The sequence below is a fragment of the Dermacentor andersoni genome, chromosome 1, assembly GCF_023375885.2.
Source record: "Dermacentor andersoni chromosome 1, qqDerAnde1_hic_scaffold, whole genome shotgun sequence".
Taxonomy (NCBI): Eukaryota; Metazoa; Arthropoda; class Arachnida; order Ixodida; family Ixodidae; genus Dermacentor; species Dermacentor andersoni.
In genome coordinates this window covers 51,365,545-51,389,761 of record NC_092814.1, presented here as the reverse complement: position 1 = coordinate 51,389,761, position 24,217 = coordinate 51,365,545, and the positions used below count along the sequence as shown (strand labels likewise).

At 40.7% G+C, this 24,217-nt stretch overlaps 2 protein-coding genes across 7 annotated transcripts in view; one reads left to right on the top strand and one right to left on the bottom strand.

Annotated features, from left to right (window-relative positions):
- LOC126545368 (hexosaminidase D-like) overlaps nucleotides 1-7,230 on the bottom strand; it is an 87,623-nt gene extending 80,393 nt beyond the window's left edge. Inside the window, exons 1-5 of the transcript XR_011895078.1 lie at nucleotides 7,030-7,230; nucleotides 6,153-6,336; nucleotides 5,208-5,349; nucleotides 4,209-4,319; nucleotides 1,558-1,670 (exon numbers count right to left, since the gene is read on the bottom strand). The gene's annotated coding sequence lies outside the window, so the exon portion shown is untranslated. The remainder of the gene's footprint in view (nucleotides 1-1,557; nucleotides 1,671-4,208; nucleotides 4,320-5,207; nucleotides 5,350-6,152; nucleotides 6,337-7,029) is intronic.
- A 602-nt stretch (nucleotides 7,231-7,832) lies between these two features.
- Scgalpha (sarcoglycan alpha) lies at nucleotides 7,833-22,889 on the top strand. 6 transcript variants are annotated; one of them, XM_055061464.1, is made up of 12 exons: nucleotides 7,833-8,466; nucleotides 9,240-9,425; nucleotides 9,517-9,609; nucleotides 9,702-9,844; nucleotides 9,922-9,994; nucleotides 10,170-10,368; nucleotides 13,018-13,198; nucleotides 16,514-16,752; nucleotides 17,113-17,127; nucleotides 17,197-17,340; nucleotides 18,009-18,098; nucleotides 20,688-22,889. In XM_055061464.1, exons 1-11 carry the CDS (start codon nucleotides 8,373-8,375, stop codon nucleotides 18,079-18,081), a joined length of 1,440 nt encoding a protein of 479 aa, XP_054917439.1. In that variant the 5' UTR covers nucleotides 7,833-8,372; the 3' UTR covers nucleotides 18,082-18,098; nucleotides 20,688-22,889. The 6 variants fall into 6 exon arrangements, with proteins under 6 accessions (XP_054917439.1, XP_054917438.1, XP_050049150.2 ...); XM_055061463.1 differs by having other exon boundaries at nucleotides 20,672-22,889; XM_050193193.2 differs by having other exon boundaries at nucleotides 16,538-16,752; nucleotides 18,009-22,889.
- Nucleotides 22,890-24,217: the final 1,328 nt, after the last annotated feature.

Below are 24,217 nucleotides of genomic sequence, written 5' to 3'. Positions count from 1 at the left end.
AAACAGTTACCATTCAGCCCATAAATTTACATTTTGTTTGGTGTGGGTCTGAAGTCAGAAAATTTAACTGGGACCTCCTGTACAAACTGTGAGTAAGAATGTTAACATTGTAACCTAAATGCTGCAGCAACAATACGAAGGGGGAAAAATGAGTAAATGAACTATAAGCTGACGACTGTAATAGTAAAACAACATTAGAAGCAAATATGACATCTAATTTAAGACATTTGACAGATATTAATATGCACAAGACACAAGGAAATGCGCTATAATACAGGAAACAAAAACAAATGCTTGAAATGGAGAATGTTTCAAAATTTTATAAGTTAAAACATGCGAGGCATTGAACCAGGCCTCTAGTTGGTGCATGCATCAAACTGACGGTGAAACATGCACCCAACAATGTAAGCTCCTCATGATAATGCATTATAAGTGGCCTGTGTGCTATACTATGATCAGGCATTCAGTTGCTGGCAATTCACAATGTGAGCTGCATTAAACATGTCTGTTGGATTTGAGATTCATGGCGCCTTAGTTCACTTTCCAAAGCGTAGCATCAACACGCACTTGCAGGTAACAACACTCACATAAAGACAGTACAACAGGTCATAATTTTATCTGGAAATAGCCTTAGACTGCAACCCAGTAATAGTTATACATATTTTTTCTTTGGAAATGGAACGTAAAAGCAGCACAGTATTTAAAGCAGCTCTGTCATTAGCAATTTGTATATGCCTGACTCCAGAGCTGAAGAAGTCATATGGTGAATATTAAGCTGCGAAAAGTGAAATGCTGATTAAACTGCTTTGAACAACTAAAGAAAATATTGTGTTATGTTCTAACCAAAACAAAAGGTCCTTCCAGTGAAAGGAGAACATCATAATCCAGCTGCTTCACCTAAATTGACAGCTGTCCAGTCGGACTGCTGGAAATTGTGCAATAAATCATGGGAGTGTACTTACGTAACCATTTGTTATGACTCCTGTCCATACCGGCATTGTTTATTAACAAAATTTAACACAGCAGTTTTTAAAAGACAGAATTTGAATGTTCTACCCTGTGTGTAATTATATTTACATCACGACACATGGCACAATGTGCTGCATAGAGTCAGTGAAGAAGGTGTTGTAATATTACAGTGGACAATAATTGTAAATATTATTAGTAGTATATGTCCACAATAAGTGAATTACTCATACTTATATGACAAGAAGCACACCAGCAGGCAATCTTTTACTACCAATAAAGTTGCTGTGCAGAGAAACAAGTTCACCACTCGTACAGCCTTACTTATTACCATATAAATTTCATTTGTGTTATAGTATCTTAATACATGACCATATTCACTGAGGACAGAAATAAAAAATAACTCGCACACCACAAGCAGCATAACTTCGTGATACAGGGATAAATAAAGTAGTGCCTCAATGGTGGTGGAAAGTATGCGAAAATGTACAGAGAACATGCAAAAGGCCAACGAAAACAATGTACTATTTTTGAAATTTTCGTTATTAATTAGAATGTGTGTTTAAGTATGCACCACAAATTCGTGCTCACCTGAAAGTGCTCCTTTACGAGTTCACGAATCTTTTGGCAACTCCACTGAGGAGCCCGAAAATTTTCATCTTCATGCAGGACCATTTTGATGGCTTGTACCGAGATAGTGAAACCTGTTTTGTCAAGTGAAGCCAGGAAACACAGGCATGCACATATAAATCAAATGAGCAGGCTTTGAGAGTATGTTTCATCTGAGCAAAATTAAAAAAGAAAAAGGAAGATAATTTATGCATGTCTGTACTGGCAATACTATAACAAGAGAAATGGTATGGCAAAACAAACCATGGTAACCATGACATTCTCAAGTGTGGCTTTATACTTGCACACTGGGTCCAACGTTTCTTAATATAACCTTAATGAAGGACATCATTTTAAACCAAAATATGCTCTAATTAGAGAATGCAAGAAAAGCCACAGACAAGTTGCTAGCCAAACCTTAGACAAGAATGGCAGCAACCAAAAGAAGACTTACACAAAGCAGTTTGTATTTCACAACAGTGCATAAAAGTGCTACAAGAAAAGAGTGCCTCTCTATTAAGAAGACTACTGGCATGAAAGAAATACATTTTCAACACCATAGTAACTTATGTACCAGTTCAGAAACACCGATGCATAACATGGTTTTCATGCTTCGATATGCCCCTTAATCCTCACATGTTGGCACCTGGCAGCAACCGACCCTGTAAGTGTCAGGGGCTGCCAGTCTGAAGATGCAACAAAGTTTGTGGGTGCGTGTGCGGAACGAAAAGACAAGCGTGCGTCCAGGTACCTCGATGATAACTGAATTTATTTTCTTTCTGCTGGTGCATTCTCGGGATGCTGGTTTCCCTTTCTCATGGTTGTCGTACTGGCAGCGCCACAGCTTAGTTGTGGTGCATTCCGCATTTACCACAAGTTGAAAAAATTTTTTTTTTGTCCCAACTAGTCACAATTTACAGCAAGAATGGTGCAGTATGAATGCCTAACACAGCTACCAATACAAATAGAGGTACAATGAACAGTTATGGCCTGCCTACAACATAGGTAGAACCTCAACAAAAACGAAACTGCCTTTATATTTGTGACAATGCAATGGAATACAAAAAAGAAGCATCTGCAATTGAGCTGCCAGGCATTTAAAAATTAAATCTGGTCTATTTATTGTCATGCAGTAAACAAAAAATTAGAATCATAAAAGAAAAAGCAAATGTCTGGACATTTCGTCATCCCAACTGGGTCAAGTTGGGAGATGGGACATTTAATCAAGAGTCGGGATTGTTTCACTAAAATTGGAATGGTTGGTAACCCTACTTATTACTGCAAGGGAACATACATACACCTATGAGCATGATGCAATACCAGGTGTTTCTGCGAAGACGTTAACCAATATTTAAAAATTGCATGCGGCAAATAGCACAATTCTAATCCTTGAGTTGAACTGCTCAAGGGGGGGGGGGGGGGGCACATTATTTGCATGAGAAATTGAAATGTATAACTGAGTAATTAACACAATTTCAATTAATTTTTTAACTACACACATATTACAATTAACAAATTGTAGCCAGTGGGTTTGCAAGGCAGATCCACTTGGAACGATTTCTCAGGATGACATCAGTTTCAAGAAATTAATTCCCAAACATTGCAAAGAAATACATTGGCGGTCTTGTTGCTTTTGTGCTTCAATGCCTAAATCGGTATTTTGTTTAAGAAGTAAGTGGAACAAAACTGTATTTTTGCTGCAAATTGATGGCGCACATCTCGAAAGTGGTGTTATCCAAAGAATTCTTTTTTGAGGGGATGTGCCTTGCAGTCTCACCAGCTACAATTTTTAAACTGCAATATGTGCCGTAAGGTAAGTTATCAAATTCTGTGTTTTAACGTGCCAACACCACAATATGATTATGAGGCATGCTGCAGTCGGAAACACTGAAATAAATTTGACTACCTGGGGCTCTTTATTGTGCACCATATGCACAGTACCACAGACATTATTGCATTTCGCCCCCATTAAAATCTGACCGCCATGACTGGAATTCGATTGCACACCCTCAGGCTTAGCAGCGCAGCGCCAAAGCCACTACGTCATCACAGCAGGTGCGTGCCGTAAGGTAATCAGTTAAAATCTTAATTAGTGAACTATTGCTACTAAGTCAATTACACATTTTCATTTCTTATGCAAGTAATGTTCGCCTCTTCAAGGGGTCGTGCTCAAGAACTAAAATTGCCACAGGTGATTTTTAAATATTGCTTAGACTCTTCACAGAAACACCTGGTATATATCCATCTCTAAACATTTCTATGTACATTTCATTTGGAGGTGACGACTTTAAACTGTGGTGATAGTAGCAGTAATTATTTTATTTACAGAGCACAAAAAAAAGGGAGGGGGGGGGGAGGAAAGGCCACAGGTATCGTTCATAATGTACTGTCTCACTTTCCAGTAGACGCCTGAACAATCTCCCAAACTTGGTTAAAAAAAATAATAAAAAATACTGGATTAAATAATATAAATAAGCACACAAACTACCAGTTGGAGAATTCTCCACACTTTCTTTTATTGTTATTATTATTTACCTTTCACCAGTGCCAACAAAAAACAAGCTGCATTTTTGCACGGAGACACCATAAATGCAAAGAATAATAATAACAACAATAATTCAAGAAACACTTACCAGAACCTTCATCTCCAAGAATATGTCCCCAGCCTCCACAGCGATGCATTGAATCATTAGGATTGACAAGCAAACAGTTGGATCCTGTACCGGCTATCAGGACAACACCTCCTGCACAAAGTTTGTCTGCTTGTAAAACAGTTCTAACTTTGGCATCAAAAGTAACAGGCTCACATATTCTTGCTTTTTTTAAAGCACAGATGTGAAAAGTTTGGCAACAGACTTAATGTAACAACTCTCAAACGAAGGTTCAAGATGCAAAAGGTGCAGCACTTTCATTTGTAGTGGAAATCACTACATTGATTCAGTGTATGTTATGTGGCATACATGAACACCTGTGAACAAGGAATGAAGTTCAAGGCATGCAAGCATCCAAACAAAGACAAAAATAAAAGGCAGACCATGACCTGCCACTCATTTGTGGTATAATAGTTGATGACATGTGATTTTACATATTACCCAGCTGTAATGAAAAGTGAATAGAAATGGACAGAAATCTCGATGCACTTTATTAGTTCATTACATTATGTCAGTGAGTAATCATTAACTAAATATGCATGAATCTTCATGTCAAACCCTCATCACATCAGCTTCTCACAAGCATTAATGTACTTGTTGTGGTTGCAATAATAGCAATAGTGATGGTTGCAATAACAGCAACATCTGCCATTGACAACTGTCATTGAGAACTGTTTAGCACCAATGTTTTCAACATCTCTGGCCTTTGTATTGCCACAATGTCCTTTTTTTAAATATCAAGCACGAAATTCATAGCATCATCAAAAACTCCAATTTTTTGCTCTTTGCCAGATTATGTTAAATGCTGTTTCATAACCATAGTAGTTATGCTGAACTTGTGCACTCCACACTGAAGGAAGTAACATTGGAATTTTGTTAACTTCTGTGTCTTCGTTACACATCTAGATAAGTGTTGCTGTGACAGCAATCAATATTGAGATGGAAAAACAGGCTTGTCTTCAGGCAGCTAAGGGCACTAACCATTTGGTGAAACTGTCTTGAGTGCTCCAATGACATCGCTTTGTACCACAACTGATGATGCAATGTCAGGGTGCTCCTTCAGGATAAGTTCTTTTAGATCATTATTTGTTGTCTCTTGCTCACAGCCACTGAGACAAAGACTCTGAAAAGTTAAATGGATCAGTATTCACAATACAAGTAGCATACCACACTGGCAGGCAGAGATAGTGTTCTGTTTCCAAAACTGATCTCAAACAAGCACATGCTCTTTACTATTGCAAGCAGGTGTTGTAACCTTCCGAATGCTTTCAAGGTTCTCATGTGCACTTGCAAATATTAGAACATGGATTACGGTGGCATCCAGGGAGGAGTATCAGTTGGTTACATTTATATATGGACACATCTTGGAACAGCCACTTATGGAAATTGCATGCTCGTGTAAGTACAGCACATATTTTGATAACCTAGCTCTAAAAATGGCAGAGCCTTGACTATACACACAAACTCATATTAAAATGTTTAAGATGTCTTAGGTATTGCATAGTCAGCTGCAGAAAAGTGAAATGTTCCGTTAAGCATTAAGGCACAAAAAAAGAAAGCATGTTTTCGCTGGATGTGAAGTAAGAAAAATCACATTATGTACTGCATGTCATTTCTGCACATGTACCAGCAGGTGTTTGGACCATATAAAACCTTGCAGGGCCTGCAATCTAGATCAACATTAACAGCTCAGTGAAATTTCACTGTTCTGCTTCATAATGCCCAATTTTTCCAGAAGAATGGTTCTCACAAACCAGAATTTGATCATTGTATTCAATGCGTGACAGAAAATTGCATTGTTACATGCAGTTTATTTTTTGGATATCGTCAAAAGGTGATTATGCAAAACTGGGTAATGTTTAAAAGCAACATATCACATGTGGTATCGCTATAAAGGTACTGCACTAGACCAAAAATGCAACTCACTAGTGATGCGAGGCAAACTTCGGGACCAAGACCAGCATTTTCCTTGGCAGCCAGAACAAGTTCATAGACACGTCTTTGGCATTCTTTCATTCCAACAAGCCAGTGGTTTACAGGGTGACCTTCTGACCATCCCAGGATTCGGCCGCTTTCATCTACTACAACTGCTTTTGACAAAGTGGCTCCCCTAAAATGTCACGAGACAGAAGATACACAACAATCGACGATACGTTTTCTGAAAGGTCACACGTTACACGACACATGCGTGGGAAGACGCCGCTGCATACAGCTCAGACACGAGAAAAAAATAAAAATAACGTACGTCGATCCTCAGCCAAGCTAACTGATTTGTGCCCGGCCAAAGGCTGCCTGCAAACCAATTCAAAGCGCAAGCAAAAAGAGTACATGTTGCTTGTTACTAAAGTGAGAAAGTAGAACACCTTGGCAAAATTGTACCTCTGCAATTTTAACTATTACTCAGCTCGGAAAGTTCGACGAGACGCCGGTGACGCACTAAACTTCCCGCGCTCGGGTTTCGCCGTGTAGGTTGAAGTAGGCGCAAACACGCGTGCCTCTTGGCTTCTGTTGAAGTTCGTTATCTGCACGATAACTGGCGACCACGAAAGATGGTCACAGAACTCAAGAAGCGCCACTGAGGCATGTGCGTACGCGGTAGTTCAAAAACGCGGTTGTTATCTCGCCATGTGATGCTATGCATTCGCGCTCACAACTGCTCCTATTCCTGCATGCCGGAGCTAACTGGGAAATTGATGTGTAAAAAAAAAAAAGAAAAGAAAGACTTCGGCTTAACTTTAGTGCAGCTGTAAGAATCGTTGAGCTGCATGTAACGAAATTAGTAATCAATCGGCAATCAACCTACCCTTCGACGCCGCCAAACAGCTTCATCGTTCTTCGATGTAGTAAACAAAAAATTGGCAACGTGGTACGTGTATCCACAGGTGTCACACCGACTGTACGGCTTCAACACATATGGGATTTTATAAAACGCAACAAGAAAAAAAAATTGTGGCAGGTAAAAAAAACCCAAGTAGCTGCCTACTCGCTAAAAGAACCGCCCCCCCCCCCCCTTTTTTTTTTTCTTTCTTTTTTTTTTTTGGTGCAACGTGAGCCTTGCAAAGGGTGACACAAAAATGTGTATCTCGTGTAGCTACCCATATATCATACCGCGTCGTTTCCTTTGCGCTACGCGATTCTTGGCATTACACCTTTACCGGCGCTATGCATAGCGCAGGTGCCAGGGGATATATCAGATACGTTGAACGGTCAACCAGCTGTTTTTCGTTGCCACAAGGCATTTGCTTTTTTAGTGTGCCCCAGACGCGTTGCAACTGCGCTCGAGGGGAGTACCATTACAGCCATTACTGGTACTGCGGCACGTGCGCAGGAAAACAAATCGGATCCGATACAACGAGTATAAATAATTGTCTTTGAAATTATTACGCGTTTATTTACTGCATTTGTCGGCTTGCAGTAAATCGTTGCACACTTTTTGCAGCATGTGAGCGTAATTCTTTCTGCTGTAGGCCCGTTATAAAATTACATAATCATTACGAAAACTGCGACTTCTGCACGCGCCCGCTGCGCCTGCATTGTTTAAATACAAATAGTCACAGGATCCTGAATATATCGCTGCGCGTGTTCAAAAAAAGATTTTGCGCTCACCACTCCACTGTTCTTGCTCAAACTTTGCAGAACAGACGCATTTTGGCGTCGACTTCGTTTAGTATAACACTTGGCACAGTTAATTGTTTAGTTTATAAGGAAAAGGTGGAAATTTGCCTCCACTTATGGGGATACCAGCTGCTGCCGCGACTGCGCAAGCTTAAACTTGTGTCTCCACCTGTCTTCACTGCAGAAAGCGGCGTTTCAGGGAGCGCAGTCGCCTGTTCCAGGAGCGGGCAACACGCGGCAGCCCATAGCTTCTATGCGGCAGCCCTCCCTCGAACGCTGCTTTCTACAGATGATGGCAGGTGACGACACAAGACTGTGCCAGGGACGGCTTTTCAGACGCCGTTTTTCCCATAGGCAAAAACAGTTTCTCATTTTTGTCTTCAAAAAACAAGCAGTTAATCGTGCCAAGTGTTACACTAAACAAAGTCGACGCCATAATGCGACCGTTCTGCAAAATTTGAAGAACAGTGCAGCGTTGAGCGCAAATTTTTTTTTTTTTTTGAACACGCGGAGTCAAAATAACTGCTCCATATGGAATGCATGGAGTGCAACGTACGAGTGTGCTGCGGCCTGGTGAAAAACCTCAGAGTGGACTGCTCCCATTATGCCCATTCTAAAACAATTGGTACGGATTAGAATACACTCTTAGGCAAAGTTACACCCTTTGGCTTGCCCCTTCTGCCACACAACAATAATCGTTATCTGCCTTCATGCGTTTCCTTTCTTTAACGCTGCGAGCCCGGAACTTTCCAGTAACGAACGGCACGCGTTCTTTATTCTATGCGGCACGCGCGTTATCAGAAAGGGCACTCCAAAGGGTGTAAACTGTTCTATGCTGATAACGCGTGTGCCGTTCGTTACTGAAAAGTACCGGGCTCGCAGCGTTAAAGAAAGGAAACGCATCAAGGCAGATAACGATTATCGTTGTGTGGCAGAAGGGGCAAGCCAAAGAATGTAACTTCGCCTAAGAGTGTAGACGTGTACAATGGACATTCTATTGCTACTATAATACTATGGACATGCGAGGGACCTTGCATGTACAATCATCTACAGCTTTTTAGCACCCGCCACCACCATTGCAAGTGGTAAAAATTAGCCCGGAGTCCCCCACTACGGTGTGCCTCATAATCATATTGTGGTTTTTGCGCGTAAAACCAGAAAAACCCAGAACTTAACAGTTGTTTTGCTGGTACGGATAGAAGCTCTCCTATGCGTGCTTCCACTTAGGTGGGCACTAGGGGCCGCCAGGGTAGCTAGGGTCCCGAGCCACAGCATGGCCACAGCCTAAAAATAATGTCTCGCCTGAGCTGCACAGGTTTGATGAGCGTTTGATATTGGATGTTTGAGTGATCGTTTATTTTGTTATATGTTATGTGCCTTTATCCTATGCATCCTTAGTACTGGCGTTCGAGGGCCTTCTTTTGGGTACGGAGCTAATCGATCAGCTAAGTTCAGCGGAGCTGCTCCCGAGCCTCCGCGCATCAGCAATCCGTGTTTCGGAGAGGAGAGGCACAAACTATAGAACCATGTCGCTACTGAAGGCGCTTGTTTCAGCGACGTTCTTGCTTAGCTGCAGCTGCTTCGGTGAGTATTGAAACCGCCTAACTGCATTATATGCTCGCTTTACATCGCGTTAACCAAACGCTGAATTTCGCATTCGGCTTATGTCGTACAGGTGCGAAACTCCAAGATTTCAGAAACCAGGTGCTGCAGACTACTGAAGTTTTTCATTTTTATATCGATAAAGATATGTTTGACGCATCAATAGGTACGCAATCGTGCTTCGTATGAAGAAGATGATTTAAAAAAGCTCACTTGGTGTAACGAGTGATCATGTGGCCTATCTTTATTATTCAACAGATAGCTATGGGCGCACAGAATTTAGAGCTGCTTTGTTAGGAAAGCCGGATCTACCAAAGTGGATGTTCCTACGCCAAACAGGCAATTCAAATAGGGCACTTTTGTACGGTTCGTATCAAGACAACGGAGAACTCAATATTGAGGTGAGTTGTGCGTTATTATTTATTATTGTGACAAGTGGTTAAATGTTCCTTTCTTATTTCTTCCTGATAACATTAAGGTCTTTGCCATCAACAAGTACAACTACAAAACATCTCTTCGTGTAATTAGTCTTCAAGTGGAAAAAAGGCCTAGTGAGTTTATCATGTATCCTATTTCAAATGACATACTGTGGCACTCATATCTAATCAGCTAGATGCAGTTCACGTGTTGAAGATATCGCTTATATCTATTATGGTGATCTGTGTTAGGTTTTTAACGTCGTATTTTCATTTCTCTTCTCCCTTCCTCTCTTTATTTGGTTTTCAGGAGAAGCACTTTACGAGGTAGAGATGAAGTTCTTAAATCTTAATATTGAAGACCTCTTTGAGGGTGACTGGCTGTCCGACCTGGAAGAAATTTTTCGAGATCACTTATGGAAAGAAAGCCCAGTAATCTATGTGACAAAAGTGGCTTCAGTGGTGGACATTGGTGGCAGGGTACCTGTAAATCCAAAGGACAAGGAAGGGTAAGCCTGCAGTGAAGTTAGTGGAAGCGCCCATAAGTTATGCTTGTACAGTTAGGAAGAGAACTTGTAGTGCAATTTCTGAGCACTGAACCATGCATCCTTTTTTTTTTTTTGGAGTATACTACTGCAACCTACCAATGCCTTGTCTGTGCAATTGGAATATTAACGTATAGAACTCTGGAGAGTTGGATTCAATTCATTGAGGCTAAAAGAAGCACAACAGACAAAGAATGCTGGATGAGCACTGACTGCAGCTTGTTTATTCTGGAAAAAAAAATTTTCTATATCTTGCAAAAAAAAAAGTCCAAAGGAAAATTTTGTTGTCACCCTCTCAAGAAGCTTTCTTTTGAATTTTTTTGTTGCAACATAGATACAAATTTCAATAACTTGTTGAAAGTCAGCATTTTCCTTGTGTGTTTGTAGTCATTTGCCCTTTTTCTATTGTGCTCTTAACCACAGTAACCAGGTAACGAGATCCTAAATAACAGAATTGAGTCTGAACTGTTGAAATTAGGCAGAAATGAGGCTATTGCACGGCAAAAAAAAAATTATTTAGATCCCATGCAGTGTGAAAATCAGTGTTTGCGAAGGTCTTATGAGCCAGTAAGTCAGAATGGTGCATTACAACAGGAGGCGCGCTGCAGATATTTCAGTGATGAATGCGTCCCTCAACCACCATAGTGGAACTTGCTGAGAAAACAAAACTTTTATTCAACATTAAAACATGTTGAATCACAAGAACATGACATGCTTGACCTTGCAGAAATGCACAGCAAATTTCAGTGACAAACACGTCCCATAACATCTATCTTCCTCATCAGCTAGATGTGCACGCTCACAAAGCACTGGTTTTCATAAGGGAATTTCGTAAAAGTGATTGTTTAGGCATATGGCTATGCTGGGGGAACTGTGTTATAAACCAATCATTGGAAATTTAATTTCATCATATACATGGTGTTTTTACAAACACCAAGTAATATTTAAAAATAGCCGTTTTTAAATGAAAAGACAGTTCCTTCAGAGACATGCCATCAGTGATGGCAACGGTGAAGTGATGGATGATACATGGTAATTAGTTGCTAATTAACTAGAGTATAATAATTAACTTTGATACTTTTAATTTCAGTGGGCTCATCATAATTAGGAAGTTGAAACGAGCTCTCCGTACGAGCCACATCAACTTTTGGATCTAGAAAAATGCATTCCCCGCAGAATTGTGTCATGACAAAATTCGGTTATCGGAGTGCGTGAAACCAAAACTGGGAGGCTGCAGCGAGTGTAAAGCCACACCCCTTGAGGCGACACATTCCGCTTATGTCACTGAGCAATGGCCAGCCAATGTGATGTGACAGCTAGGAGCACAGAGCCTAGCTTGCTGGCTGCCCGCTGCTGGTAAGAAGAATGCCACTTTGATGGGTGTGGCTTTGTGCTCACTGCAGCCTCCCAGTTTGAATTTAGCATGCTCTGATAGCCGAATTTCATTGTGCCACAATTTCACAAGGAATCACATTTTTCTAGGTCTGAAAGTTCATATGACTTGAGAAAACCAGCAAACTGAGAGTTCGCTTCAATTTCCCAATTATGATGAGCCCGCTGAAACTAAAAGCTTAAAAGTTAATTTTTTTAATTAGCAACTAATTACCATGTATTACTCGTCACCTCATTGTTGCCACTACTGACAGCATGTCTCCGGAGGAAATACGTAGCTGGGGGATAGAACTGAGGTAATGTTAAGTGCTGCATGACTAGTCATGCAGCACTTATTTGTATTTCGCTGACTTTCTTTCAGGTTTGGAAAAACTTTTATGTAGCAATAGAAAGCTGGATTGGGAATCTTTCAGGATGTTCTACAATTTTCTCATCAACACTTTCGCTCTGTTTATAATATTTGAGAAGTTGATTAATTAATAACTAATTATGTAGTTAGTCAATATTAAAAAAAAACAGCCCGACTAGCTCCAAGTGATGGCAAACATCATTACCTTGGTTCTGTCCTGCTACATAGCAGTTACATATTTAAAAATTTTAGCACAATTTATGTGGGAGACATGGTGTGTGTGCATGTGTACGTGTTTGTGTCAAGATCACCCTCAAGGTCACATAATCTTGTATGGTATGGGGGTTATTAGATTTAAACGTTACACAACTCGCACAGTCTTTAATAGACTATCTATTTGTAAACAGAGTGATTAAAAATTCTCCGTCTATGCAGCTGCTTTGTCTCAAAAAGAGTAATGATCACTGATCTATGAGTATGTTATGATATTTGGTGTAAAGCAGTGTGTACAAAACAATTGATCCCGAGTTTGCGCGGGCTCTGTTTGTGTTGAAACATTACATTAAGCAAACACTACTAACTTGCTCGGCAATGAATCCTTCCTCCCTTAGGCTTATGGATTAAATTGTTTACCCATTGGTGATCATTCTATTGAATACTTTTGTGCATGTTGCTAGTGCTTTAATCAAGGCACTGCTGTCATGAAAAGTGCAAAAAAGAAAAGCGATGTTGTTACGCAGCTCATCAGAAATTTGTGCTTCAGTATTACCGAATATTTCCTTCAAAAGTATCATTGATAACACTGCTAATCTCCGAAAACAGAATATTATCCAAGAAGCATTCATGTGTCATGTAGGGCACGACTCTTTCAGCATAGTGGTACGCATTGGAGGGACAACCAACTTTTCTCAGGAGCTGCGCACTCTAGAAGTTGAAGCCAATCAACTGCGAAACAGGGTCTCTTGTCCACGTGACTACAAACGAACATCTGCTGAGTACCGTTTCCGGAGTAGGAGCTTTCTGCCTGACTGGTGTGGATTCCGGCTAATCACGGTGAGTAATCTTAACATAGCTTTAAAGGTATCCCACTGAGCAGTTGCGTTTAGAGCCTAAGAAAGGTCTTGGGAGATAATGTAACTGTCTCCACGGTATGTGAACTGAAAGGGGAAAAAGAAAAGACGTATTCTAGAACAAAAAACATCAGCTCAGCATTTATGAAAGGTAAAATTTCTCCTTCCTCTCCCATCACTTTTAATCTTTAATGAAGTTGGCACTTTAATCTTTTGTGGTGGTTCAGTGGCTGTGGCATTCTGCTGCTGAGCACATGAGTGTCACGCATGGGGTAGGGAGAACTTTACCCCCCATCCACTTTTAAAAATCTCCTGAGGGGGTTGGAGAGAAAATGGGTGTGGAGGGAGTGCATTGGCTCCCTTCAGGTGTAATTTTTCCTTCTGATATTTTCTTGCTGTAACTCCTTCACAAAAGGTTATTGCCTTGGTTTAGCCCCCTCATAGAGCACATGAGCTCACAACTAAGCTCACTACTGCTTTCTAATCCGGACATTAGCCCGCTAGAATGCGATGTGAGAGCTTTGAATGTACGCTGTGTTGCACATCCACGAAACCTTGGGTTGCAAGATCTGTGCATGAAGAATCACATTTGTTGGGAGTTTGTTAACTCCTTCACAGACTTAGCTTCATGAAACCTCGCCTCAGCTGGTTCAGGCAATTTCAAAAGGAAGGAAATCTTGCCCTCAGGCAGTTCTGTAGAATGAGATGCAAACTGATGGAATTCTCACTCCTGTCCTTATCCAGTAACATTACCACAATAGTGCTGTTCTGCTTCATGCTTTTATTTCATGAAGACAGTGACCCAGGAGCAAAGGTGAATGGGTATAGAAAGAAACTACAGAATTTTAATTTCTATTTCATGCTAAGGCTTATGCTTTTTATAGTGCTTCTTGCCTTTGATGCAGAAGAGCTAATATTGAAGGCTGTAAAACAGCATCACTGGCTCTGCCATGATTTTTCTTGTTATCGGAGCAATGCAACAACTAATGCAAAAGAAATAATTGAGGTTGGAGATCCAAGCATCATGAAAAGCCAGGTGAAACTGCACTATCATGAAAATTCATGTTGATGTGCATTCCATGCACTGGAGGATTTCTATTCTTAGCACTACTGTCAAGTTATAAACATGGCACCCATTTCACCTACGCAATCTGCTTTCCAGCAAAACTGGGATAGCATGACATGAGTGAAGTTATTGACAAGTACAGATGACAGCACCTATGTGCGAGTTCTATAAAGAGGATCTTAGTGCAAGTTGTCTCCAGCTCCAGAAGGATATGTTAATTGATGTAATAAAGAAATATGATTTGTGCTTCTGCTTTATATCAAGATGCGAGAGAGACTTTTTCAGAAAAAACAATAACCTTAAGGAGTGCTCTTACCAATGGTAGTTAGGCTTCCTCGAATAGCACTGAAGATCCTGGTAACTTTCTGCACATCAGAAAGGGATTTCTCATGCCTTTGGAAGTTAAGACTTATCTGTTTTCTACAACGAGGCTGGCAACATTAAACCATGCTACCTTACCTAACTGTCACAGAATAATGCCATGGCACGTTGACCTATATGCTATGTTGTAGCAAGTGAGTTCTTTAGCGAACAAGCAGTTCGTAGAGAAAATGTGTTTCATATTGCAAGTTTACGAAGATTGTGCTTTGTATGTCAATGTGTATGGATTGCAGTGCTTCAAGTTTGCTTAAGGTGCTTTCATGCAAAACCGTTTTGTTAGAGTGAATTCTGTACAGCGGACCCTCATTTTTATTAAGAATATAATTTATGGGCTATGTCTTCTCCGTTGTGCATGCATTTCTTGCTCAAGTTCTTTATCAGGGTGGCTCATTTATTTTTAATGGGCATGCTGTCATCTGCATAAGGTATTAAAAAGAAATTAGCTTCTGTACTCTGCTGGGAGAGGAGTCATTGCAACTCCTAGCCTAAAGCTGTTTAGCTTTGGTAAGCTCGCAACAACTGGCACATTTATGCAGCTTTGCATTGCCAATGGCCACTGTACTGAAGGCTGGAAATGTGAATTTGGATTTTTATATGTTTTGCAAGTGTTGCACAAAAAAATAAGACCATAATAAACTGCAGTGATTATGTGGGAATAAAGCAAAAAGTATATGTGCACCTTCGGCACACCTGTGCAGCGCATCTATTAGCACCCCTCTGGCAAAATTAAATGATCACACTGCTTATGGCTGAGCACAAGGTTGTTAATTGGGCTTTGATTTCTGGGAGCCTTTCTGCTCTCACGGGGACATATTGTGAGAGTTCCCACGCGACAAGTTCTTTATGCATCTCTTGTACAGCATCTCTCGTAGCTCAGGTAGCTCTTGCAGCTGAGGGATAAATCAGTTTGGCAGATTCATGTTTCAAAATTTCACCCATATTTCTTACTGTTTTGGTCATTGTGGTTGATTATTTTCAAAGAAAATGAAATCCAGGCTTCTCCTTTTTGAATTCTGCTACCATAGCATTGAGCCTGTAAAGTCTGGGTGAAGTCATGCATTTCACAGTAGTTTGTAGATATATTTTTATGCATAAGTCCTCAAGAGTCTTTGTTTACTTTCAAATGTAATCTAGCTGCTTTAAGTATGCTTTGTATAATTATTTTTCTTGATAAACAATTATCTAAAGCCTACAATTTCTTTGGCACCTGTGTGCTGCCGATATCACTGAAGTTCACCCTCTTGATGATTCGTGGTAGCATTCTTGCTAGAGGCAAAAGATCTTTTTCTCTGCTCCTTTCAAGGATAAGAAGTAAGATAGAAGTTCAGTGTGGAGCACTGAAAGGTCTCCAAAGGAGACATGCTGTGGTACTGAAATGTAACCACGTAGTGGGCGAAGCAAGCACCTCTCCTCTGAATGAAAGTGCCATTATTATCTGTGCAGAGAGTTGCAGATTCTGTGGAGTAGCAGTATAAGAATATGGCAGCTAACTCTTTGATATAGGGAAGGGACACTTTGGTGGTTGCAAATCAGCTGTATGCAACTCCAGCTGCTACCCTCTGTGGCAGCCCTGTGGCTATGGCATTGTGCTGCTCAGCTTGAGGTCATGGATTTTATCCCGGATGCAGGGGCCCCATTTCGTTGGGCAGAAATGCAAAAATGCTTATGTACTTAGATTTAGGTGCATGTTAATGAATTTCAGGTGGTCGAAATTAATCCGAAGTTTTCCGCTACGGCTTGTAAAATCCCAGAATTTAACTTCTTTTTTTTTAACTCTAGCTGCTATGTGAACCAGCAAGCTTGCATCAGTCTTGCCTCGGCTCCTTTTGGCACTAAGACCTCTTTGCATAGTTTGTCATTTCATCCTTGGTGCAGCTGCCGGAGCAGCTAGATGGTGAAGGAATGATGCAGCACCAAGATGCTGCCTTTTCACCCATCCCACTAGAAGAGGACAGCTATAATCCACCCGACATGGGTCACCTGCCCCGGAGGGACTTGCTGGCAGATTTTCTGCTCTCTCTACTGCTGCCAGGTTTTGTCACAGCTATGCTGCTCAGCACACTCACCTGCTTCATGTGCTGCCAGCACGAGTGAGTGTATGTTCTTACTTACAGTGACCATGGAGTGACAACTGTATCGTTTGGTCAAACTATGACTCTGGTCTGCCGTGGTTGTACCTTGATGGGAGCAGAATACAAAAACACTCATGTACTGAGCTTTGAGTGCCTGTTAAGGAGTCCCAGATGGGCAAAATTATTCTGTAGTTCTCCTCTGTAGCGCGTCTCATTGCCTCTGTGTTTCTTTGGGACATTGGACCCAATCAACCAATAATCAGTCACAAGCAATAATTGACAGACGTGTAGCTTGCATGTGAACCCAGAAAGGCACAAGATACCACTTCACAATTGGTTCTCTGTTTTGACCCCCATTTTTCTTGCCCTTGTTTTCAGAGAGGATGTCCCGAGGTGAGGAAGCTGCTGCTTCTACATGACTGTTGTGTTGTCCCTTCCCTCCGTGGCTGACATCCTGTGCAGTACGCAGGTGGAACAGCACAGCTCCATTGAGCGCGCCACCAATGCCCTGCGCCAAATGGCCACAAAGCGTAATCTCTCCTCGGCAGCCTCATCTCGAGTCCATTCCCGTGCTGGCAGCCCCCTTGATGCTTCACTTCCTCGGCCGTGCGTATCCCCTAGCTCTTCCAAGTCATTTTTGGGGACCACTCTGACATATTAGGGCTGGGAATTTGATTGATAAACCATGCAATTAAGCATGGCATTTAATTAAGCATGGGAACATCTCTAGCCATTAGAAAAACCGGTGTGTTTCCGGCACCACTGGTATTTTAATCCAGTACATCCCACATATGAGGCAGATACTGTACCACTAGGCCATCGCTGTGGCTGTAGGAGGTCCCCCTACAGCCCAGAGCTTTGGGATCTCCACCTGTATTGTGTTACTGTGTATATTTCCGAGAGAGAATGAATAAGTGTTTCTTCTTAGCATATGCACCAAATTTCCCAGTTCAATATATTGAAATGCAGTGCTATCACTTCAAGGAGGAAATATAATATGCGCTGCATGAATGGTTGTCAAACATTTTACCACGATTGAGAACAAGGTGTACAAAAACGTACCTTTCTTTATTGCAATAAAAATAAATATAGGAGTTGTTGCCGCTTGCAGTTTCTTCTGTAGGGTCTTTCCTTCGTGCAAGTGTGACCAACCTTTGGACAAAGGTCCCCCATTGAGAAACTTTATGGCATCTTAATATCATTCAGAAGATAGCAGAATTGGCTTCATACTTTTGTTTTTCTGAAATGACATTTTCGCTGGCTTGTTCGTGTAGGTCTCGGCAAGGAACACTCAAGCTTCGGGCCCTCCCACCACCACCATACTCTGCTGCCCAGAATGATGCCTGAATCTGGAGATGAGCATGGTAGGAACCTAAGACAAGCTGGTTCACACTCATTCCCAGCTTGTCTTCTTTAGCCGAAGCCATTAGCAAACTTGTGAAGTAGATCTTAGCTTTGACTGCACATAGCTGCATCTTTGGTACAAGTCCTTCATTGGCTATTGACATCTTGCGAGCTTCCACGGCAGGAGGTAAACATATAGGTATGTTCCATTTCTTACAACTCCAACCTTTCTTGTGCCAAGTCTGTGTCACCTTTAGCATACTAGTCCTTGAAGCTATGTCATAGCCTTTGCATTTCATTTATCTGGCAGTTTAAACCAACTGTTCATTTTGTTTAGTGGATCATTTCCTTCTTGGGAAAATAGTTGTGAAGTCATGTGGGCCATGAAACTTGTATGTTGTAAAATTGGATCTTTTGCGGAAGTACAGACATTATATATATATTTGTTGAAACCTGGGCATAGTACTTTGCATTGTGTAATTACTGTGCAGTCATAGTGAGCATCAATATTATTTATGGAAAAAGCCAGTTTCCATTATGTCACTTGTCCATTATTATGTTAGCCCAGACGCGATAAAAGAAGGCTACTTTAAAGAAAACTTTCCTATAGTATATTTGAGTTTTTCTTTAATTGAATAAAAGTGATGTACAAATTACTTCAATATACTTGACACTGCACAGAATGGAAACTGTGGAGAAGTTAGGATGGTATATTTATTGTGTCCGGTCATGACAAATGCACAAGACTCTTTTCATGTGCGTCACTATGTTTGTTATCAGCCTTGTAATGTTAGTGTAGGGAGTGGACATCGAAGTCACTAAGCAATATTTGAGTCTTCATCAATGGGACTCGCGCTATAGTTGTGAAGAAAAAAAAAAAAGGAAGCTTGCTCTTGAACTATGGCTGCCACTGCTCTTTAATTACCATTACCAACCGAATAATGTGGCCAATGCCATAAGAAGACTCCCTTCCCTCTCTCTATCTCGCCCTTTGGTACTGACACAAACAGCAAGACCAATTGTTTGCAAAGCCTTGTTCATCCCTTGCACGCAAATATAAATGTCTTCAAAATTCAAATAACTTCCTAGTCAGTCAGTACCAAAACATGGCAGACCTTTTCGCCAGTAACAGCTGAAAATTCACTGACATTGCATTCTGTGAAATTCTAGAGCTCTGAAATTGTGTGTTGGCCATGTTACTGCAGTTTCAGCTGGTTGTCTATTTATTTATTTATTTTATTTATACATGTGTAAAACACGTTGGTGTGTCTTTTCCTTAATTTTGTTCCTCATTATGTGTTTGGATTGGTCTTTCAGCACACTAAGACTTCAGTAGGTGGGCAGTAAAAAATGTTGATGACTATAAATGGTAGCGTTATGATTTTATTTAGGCAACAAATGCACACAGCTTATAGTACTTACTTTGTGGTGTTCCTGGTGTTATTCTTCTTTCTCAAATGCAAAGATATCAAATTTCATATAAAATTAATGTATAACTAGGGTTGCCAACCATGCCAGATTTTGTAGGGCTGTCTAAGCTCTTAATCAGGACTCCCTAGTCCGAACTTGGCCTTGCCATGACAGCCATTTGTATTGGTGATACTCAAGTTGAATATTCTTGGACAGCAAGGATCACTCCGTGCACCTTCTGCGTCATTCATGTTGCTTGTGACTGTGCAAACATTGTAAGCTATGCAGAGCCTTTTCAATATATCTACCCTGGGCAGCAGTCCTTTAGTGGAGAGTGTATTCTTAATCATTAAATGTTTCCTGGAGATGACAAAAATGCATGCTGAAAGGGAATGTTGCATGGCTTAGCCTAAATTTCCTCCCACATGGTCATGGCCAAAATCACATCGAGGGGCTTCCATTTTCTTCGCAAAATGCTAGCCTATGCGACATATAATGAAAACAATGGAAAATACATGTGGGAGTGGCTTTTAGCTGTGGCTTGGCGTGCTCATGGCAGTGCATGTAAGGAAGTGATGCACGTACTGCACATTAGTATTTTACCTAGCATTTTCCGACTTTGTAACACTCCATCAAAGGTGCTGCAAGTGCAGTGGTTAATGAAGTGGCAGTGGCTTCCAAGATAGCAACACACTGCTCCGAGAGCCGCCTGCACAATGCTTGATGCAATGCTGCCATGGAAGCCACGAGTTTGGCATTTTGCAGCCTTTAGTGGAACATCTTGTTCACGAGCTGAACTGGATCGCAAAAGCAGAGCTTGTTCTGCTGCATGAAATTTTCAGCATCAGATTTGTGGTTTGAGGTGAGAACACCGAAACACTCATTGGCACTTGCATATAGAGGCAATGATATGTGCACCACAACACTGGAAACTCCCTAGAGGCCATTGGCGACATTGAAGGGTGCCATGCATGTACACCAGCTATTGCACAATTACATTATGAAGAAAGATTGTGTTTTAAGTATCATGAACAGTAAGTAGCCAAGACAAGCACAACTTCAAACAAAAAACCAAAAACAAATTTGTGAAAGTGCAAATTTTACTAGCTCATTTTTCATGCATTCTTGTCCCAAATTCCTTCCGAGTTGACAGTCCTATGCATAAGCGATATATATTATGCAGTTGCTTGCCCCTGCAGGCGCTTCTGATGAGGAATATGCAATCTTAAAATGCATTTGCACATGGAGAGACTGAAAGGCTCTGACTGGCCAGAGGATGTCATCAAAGTAGGTGTGTTGATGCTTGTCACAATTAAAATGTGTACTAAAACTGTGATTGTTATTCATTTCATGCTTGATTCAAGAATTTGTTGCTCAAAGTTAAGCAGTTTGCTCACTACATGACCTTACTATGACTGGGATCTGAAAGGAGCAGAAATCCACAAAATTTGTTGCTGTCAGCTGGCCACTCCAAATCAGTCGAGCACTCAACTATTCCTGTAGATGCTCTTCCAAGTTCGAGATGTCCTGCTGCTGCAGGCACTGAGTGAGCCATCACTGAATGAGCTTGGAATAGCTTAGTTGAAGAAGATAAGGATCTTTATACTTTTCTCATAGTAAACTTGTGACATTAAGGTACCTCATTGTGCTTTTGTCTGTGGATTTGTTGTATTGATCAATGAGAGGTCTTGCTGTTCTTTCGCTGGATCTCGATAAGTTGTATAGCATTGTGAAGTCTTAACCCTTTGAGGGTCGATTTTTTTTATTGCAGATACCAATTTTTGAGGGACCTATTTCGAAAAAAATTTACCGTACTTTTTCTAGGGGACCGTAAAGTGAGAAAAAACATTTTGCGTTGGTATATATGTACTGTTTATTCATGAATAACAATAAAAAAAGGAAATAAACTTATAAGAATTAAAGATTTGATGCATTTTTATACACAGAAGGCTTAGAAAATGTGCACACGAGAATATTTCGCAAGTGTCAAATGTTCCTGCCCTTACACTAATATTTACGTCCATAGCGTAATCAAACTGCGTAGGTGGCGTAGGTGCGCGCATTAAAGAAAACTGTGTGGTTGTGTGCCCGTCAAAAAAGCAAAACGTGTGACAAACTTCCGCTAATGTTCATCTTATTGCCAACCAGAGGCAATTAGTTTTCACGAGTCTCCCCCCCAAAAAAATGAAATGCATGCACTGTGGCATCTTTCCTGTGCGCACTAAACGAGCGAGAAACAGGCGGTCGCCCTTTGAGCAATTAGTAACGAGATAGCCAAAAGTTTTGCTTGCGCAAGAAGCCGAAACTGCTTGCGGAACAAAACCCAAACCGCCGCCCGCGCGTGCGCCAATGTGCAAGCGGTAGTGTATAGATTCGCCAGGGCAAACTAGCTCTAAAACAAACCGTGCAACAAAAACCGAGAAAGGGAGGTGCGAGAAAAAAATTCCCTGTATTCCCACATAGTGGTAGCACATGCCAGAAAAAAGTTAAGAAATTGGCGCACATTTTAAACGTACAGATGGCGCTGTAAATATAGGGCGTCGACCATTTTGGACTTTTTCGCGGCTCCGTTTATTTACACCATTGACCCTGAAAGGGTTAAATTGATACAGTCTGAGCAATATTAGCAGTCATTTTCAGTCTTTCACGAAATGTTACCAAGAGCACTTTCTAAATATATGTATATAATAGTAGTTGTGTTTGACTTTATTGCCACCATCACGATCGTGTAAATTACAGCTTTTTTTTTATCTTGTGCATTTGCATGGCATTTGTCTGTTTTATTTGATTTTGCTATTGCCTTGCAGCGAGGGAGCAGCAAAGCATTGAGACAGCATTTGGACATAGTTTTCCTCATGTGCATTAAGGATTCCAGGATGTGCTAGATGATATTGACTCCTTTACCTTTCCTATTGAGCTCCTCTTGTGCACTGCAAACATTTTCTTAAACTGAGCTTTACGGGTTTATCTTTGCAGCACACAACAGACCTCCGTTTCTATAGTATCAGTGACCAGTATGAACCTGCTCAGACTTAGTTCTGTGAAGGACTGAAGCAAGCTATTTTCCCATGACTTAGCTGTACTAAGTTTCAGAAGAAATAAGTTAGTTGATGAGGTCTGGTGCAACAGTCTGCGTGTGCCACCAGTCTGGAATGGAAATGAGTAATAATACAGGGCTTGCTGTAAAACTGATGTGTCTTGCAACCTTTTTGAAGCTATTATGTCATCACAACGTAGTTATATTACAGCAAGTAATTTCAGTTAGCCTCTTCATGCTGTACCGCTCACTTCACAGGAAAATTGTAGCACGCAGAAATTTGGGAGAAGTTCATCCATAGTAAGAATGTTCACAAGATGTTTGCAAGTTTGCCGAAATAAAGGTGTCTTACCCTTTGTTACAAGTTGTACATAAATGTTTATTGCAGAGGAACAGCATACATAGTTCAACACTAGGCACTAGATATTTTGACCAGTGTTCTAAAAGTGCTTTACAGGAGTCTTCAGTACTAGTTGCAGATAATGCAATGCATATTTTTTCAGGGGGAGGGGGGAAAGGGTCGGCGGACTGTGTGTCGAAGTGATCCACATGAACCTCTTCTGCACCCAGGCAACTTTCTTTAAGGGTCCAGCCTGGTTTTATCCTGAAAATGCCACTATCCTAAAATCATGCACTCTTTGGACACACATCAAATAAATATAAAGACATGGACATGGCTATTTACAAATATTTATGAGATAAACATGTAAAGAACCGTAGGTTTGTTCTGTGCACACACAAATTGAAAGTGCTGTTTCAGATTTGAAATGGGCAGCACATCCAGAACATTGAGTATGGTCATTGTGAAACAGTTGAAAAAGGACTTAAGAGAAAGCTTTAGCTCGGGCCTAACTCCAATGTGGCCTGTTCAAATACATGTAAAACGCAAGAACGCTTGTCCGAGATAACCCCTAGACTAATTTTAATGAAATTTGTGGCATTTGAGATAAAGTTAAATTCTAGTGACTGCTGAAAGCGAAATTTCCATTTAGGGCTTGAAGTTTGTTGAAAGAATTTTCAAGAATTTAAAAGTAAAAAAAATGGAAGTACGAAGTTTACAAATTAATAGCTCTCCATCAAGAACAAATATCATGGTTCAACAAGTAGCATCAATTAGATAATTCAAAGTGGACAAATTTGATGTCACTTTATATGTTACGTTGTGTACAAGGGTTCTGCAAAAGCTGTAGTTCCATATTGCTAAATTTGAGATTCATGTGTAACATGCTAATATTGTCCACTTTAGATGTACCATTAGATGCAATTTACAGAATTGTGGTATCACTTGTCCTTGCTGAGTTACAGAATTATAAACTTGATAGTTTTGTTTCCTGAAAATGTGCGAATTTTGCCAATTTTTAGTAAAAAGTTGACAACCTAAATAAAGATTCTAAACGAACAGCGACTAGAACTTAAGTTTATTTTAAATGCAACAAACCTCATCAAGTTTGGTGCAGTTGTTGCCGAGAAAAACAAATTCTCCTTTAAATACACGTAAGATACGAGCACCCAAGCTAAAGCTTCCTCCCAAGTTCCAAGTATGCTACATGATAATGTCTGTTGATGTGGAATATGTAACCTTGCCTTCGTATGACTTCTTGTCATGAATGGCAAGTACAGCAATCTAAGGTCTTGCAAAATAATATATGCCCTGGTGGCCAGTTATGCGTTACAGGAGCCTAGACAATCCTG

Bases quoted from the DNA above. Each gene is read 5' to 3' on its own strand.
- Scgalpha (XM_055061464.1), top strand. From the start codon at position 8,373: ATGGAATGCATGGAGTGCAACGTACGAGTGTGCTGCGGCCTGGTGAAA. The intron at 9,845-9,921 runs GTGAGTTGTGCG...GATAACATTAAG, and splicing joins ACGGAGAACTCAATATTGAG to GTCTTTGCCATCAACAAGTA. The intron at 10,369-13,017 runs GTAAGCCTGCAG...CGACTCTTTCAG, and splicing joins AATCCAAAGGACAAGGAAGG to CATAGTGGTACGCATTGGAG.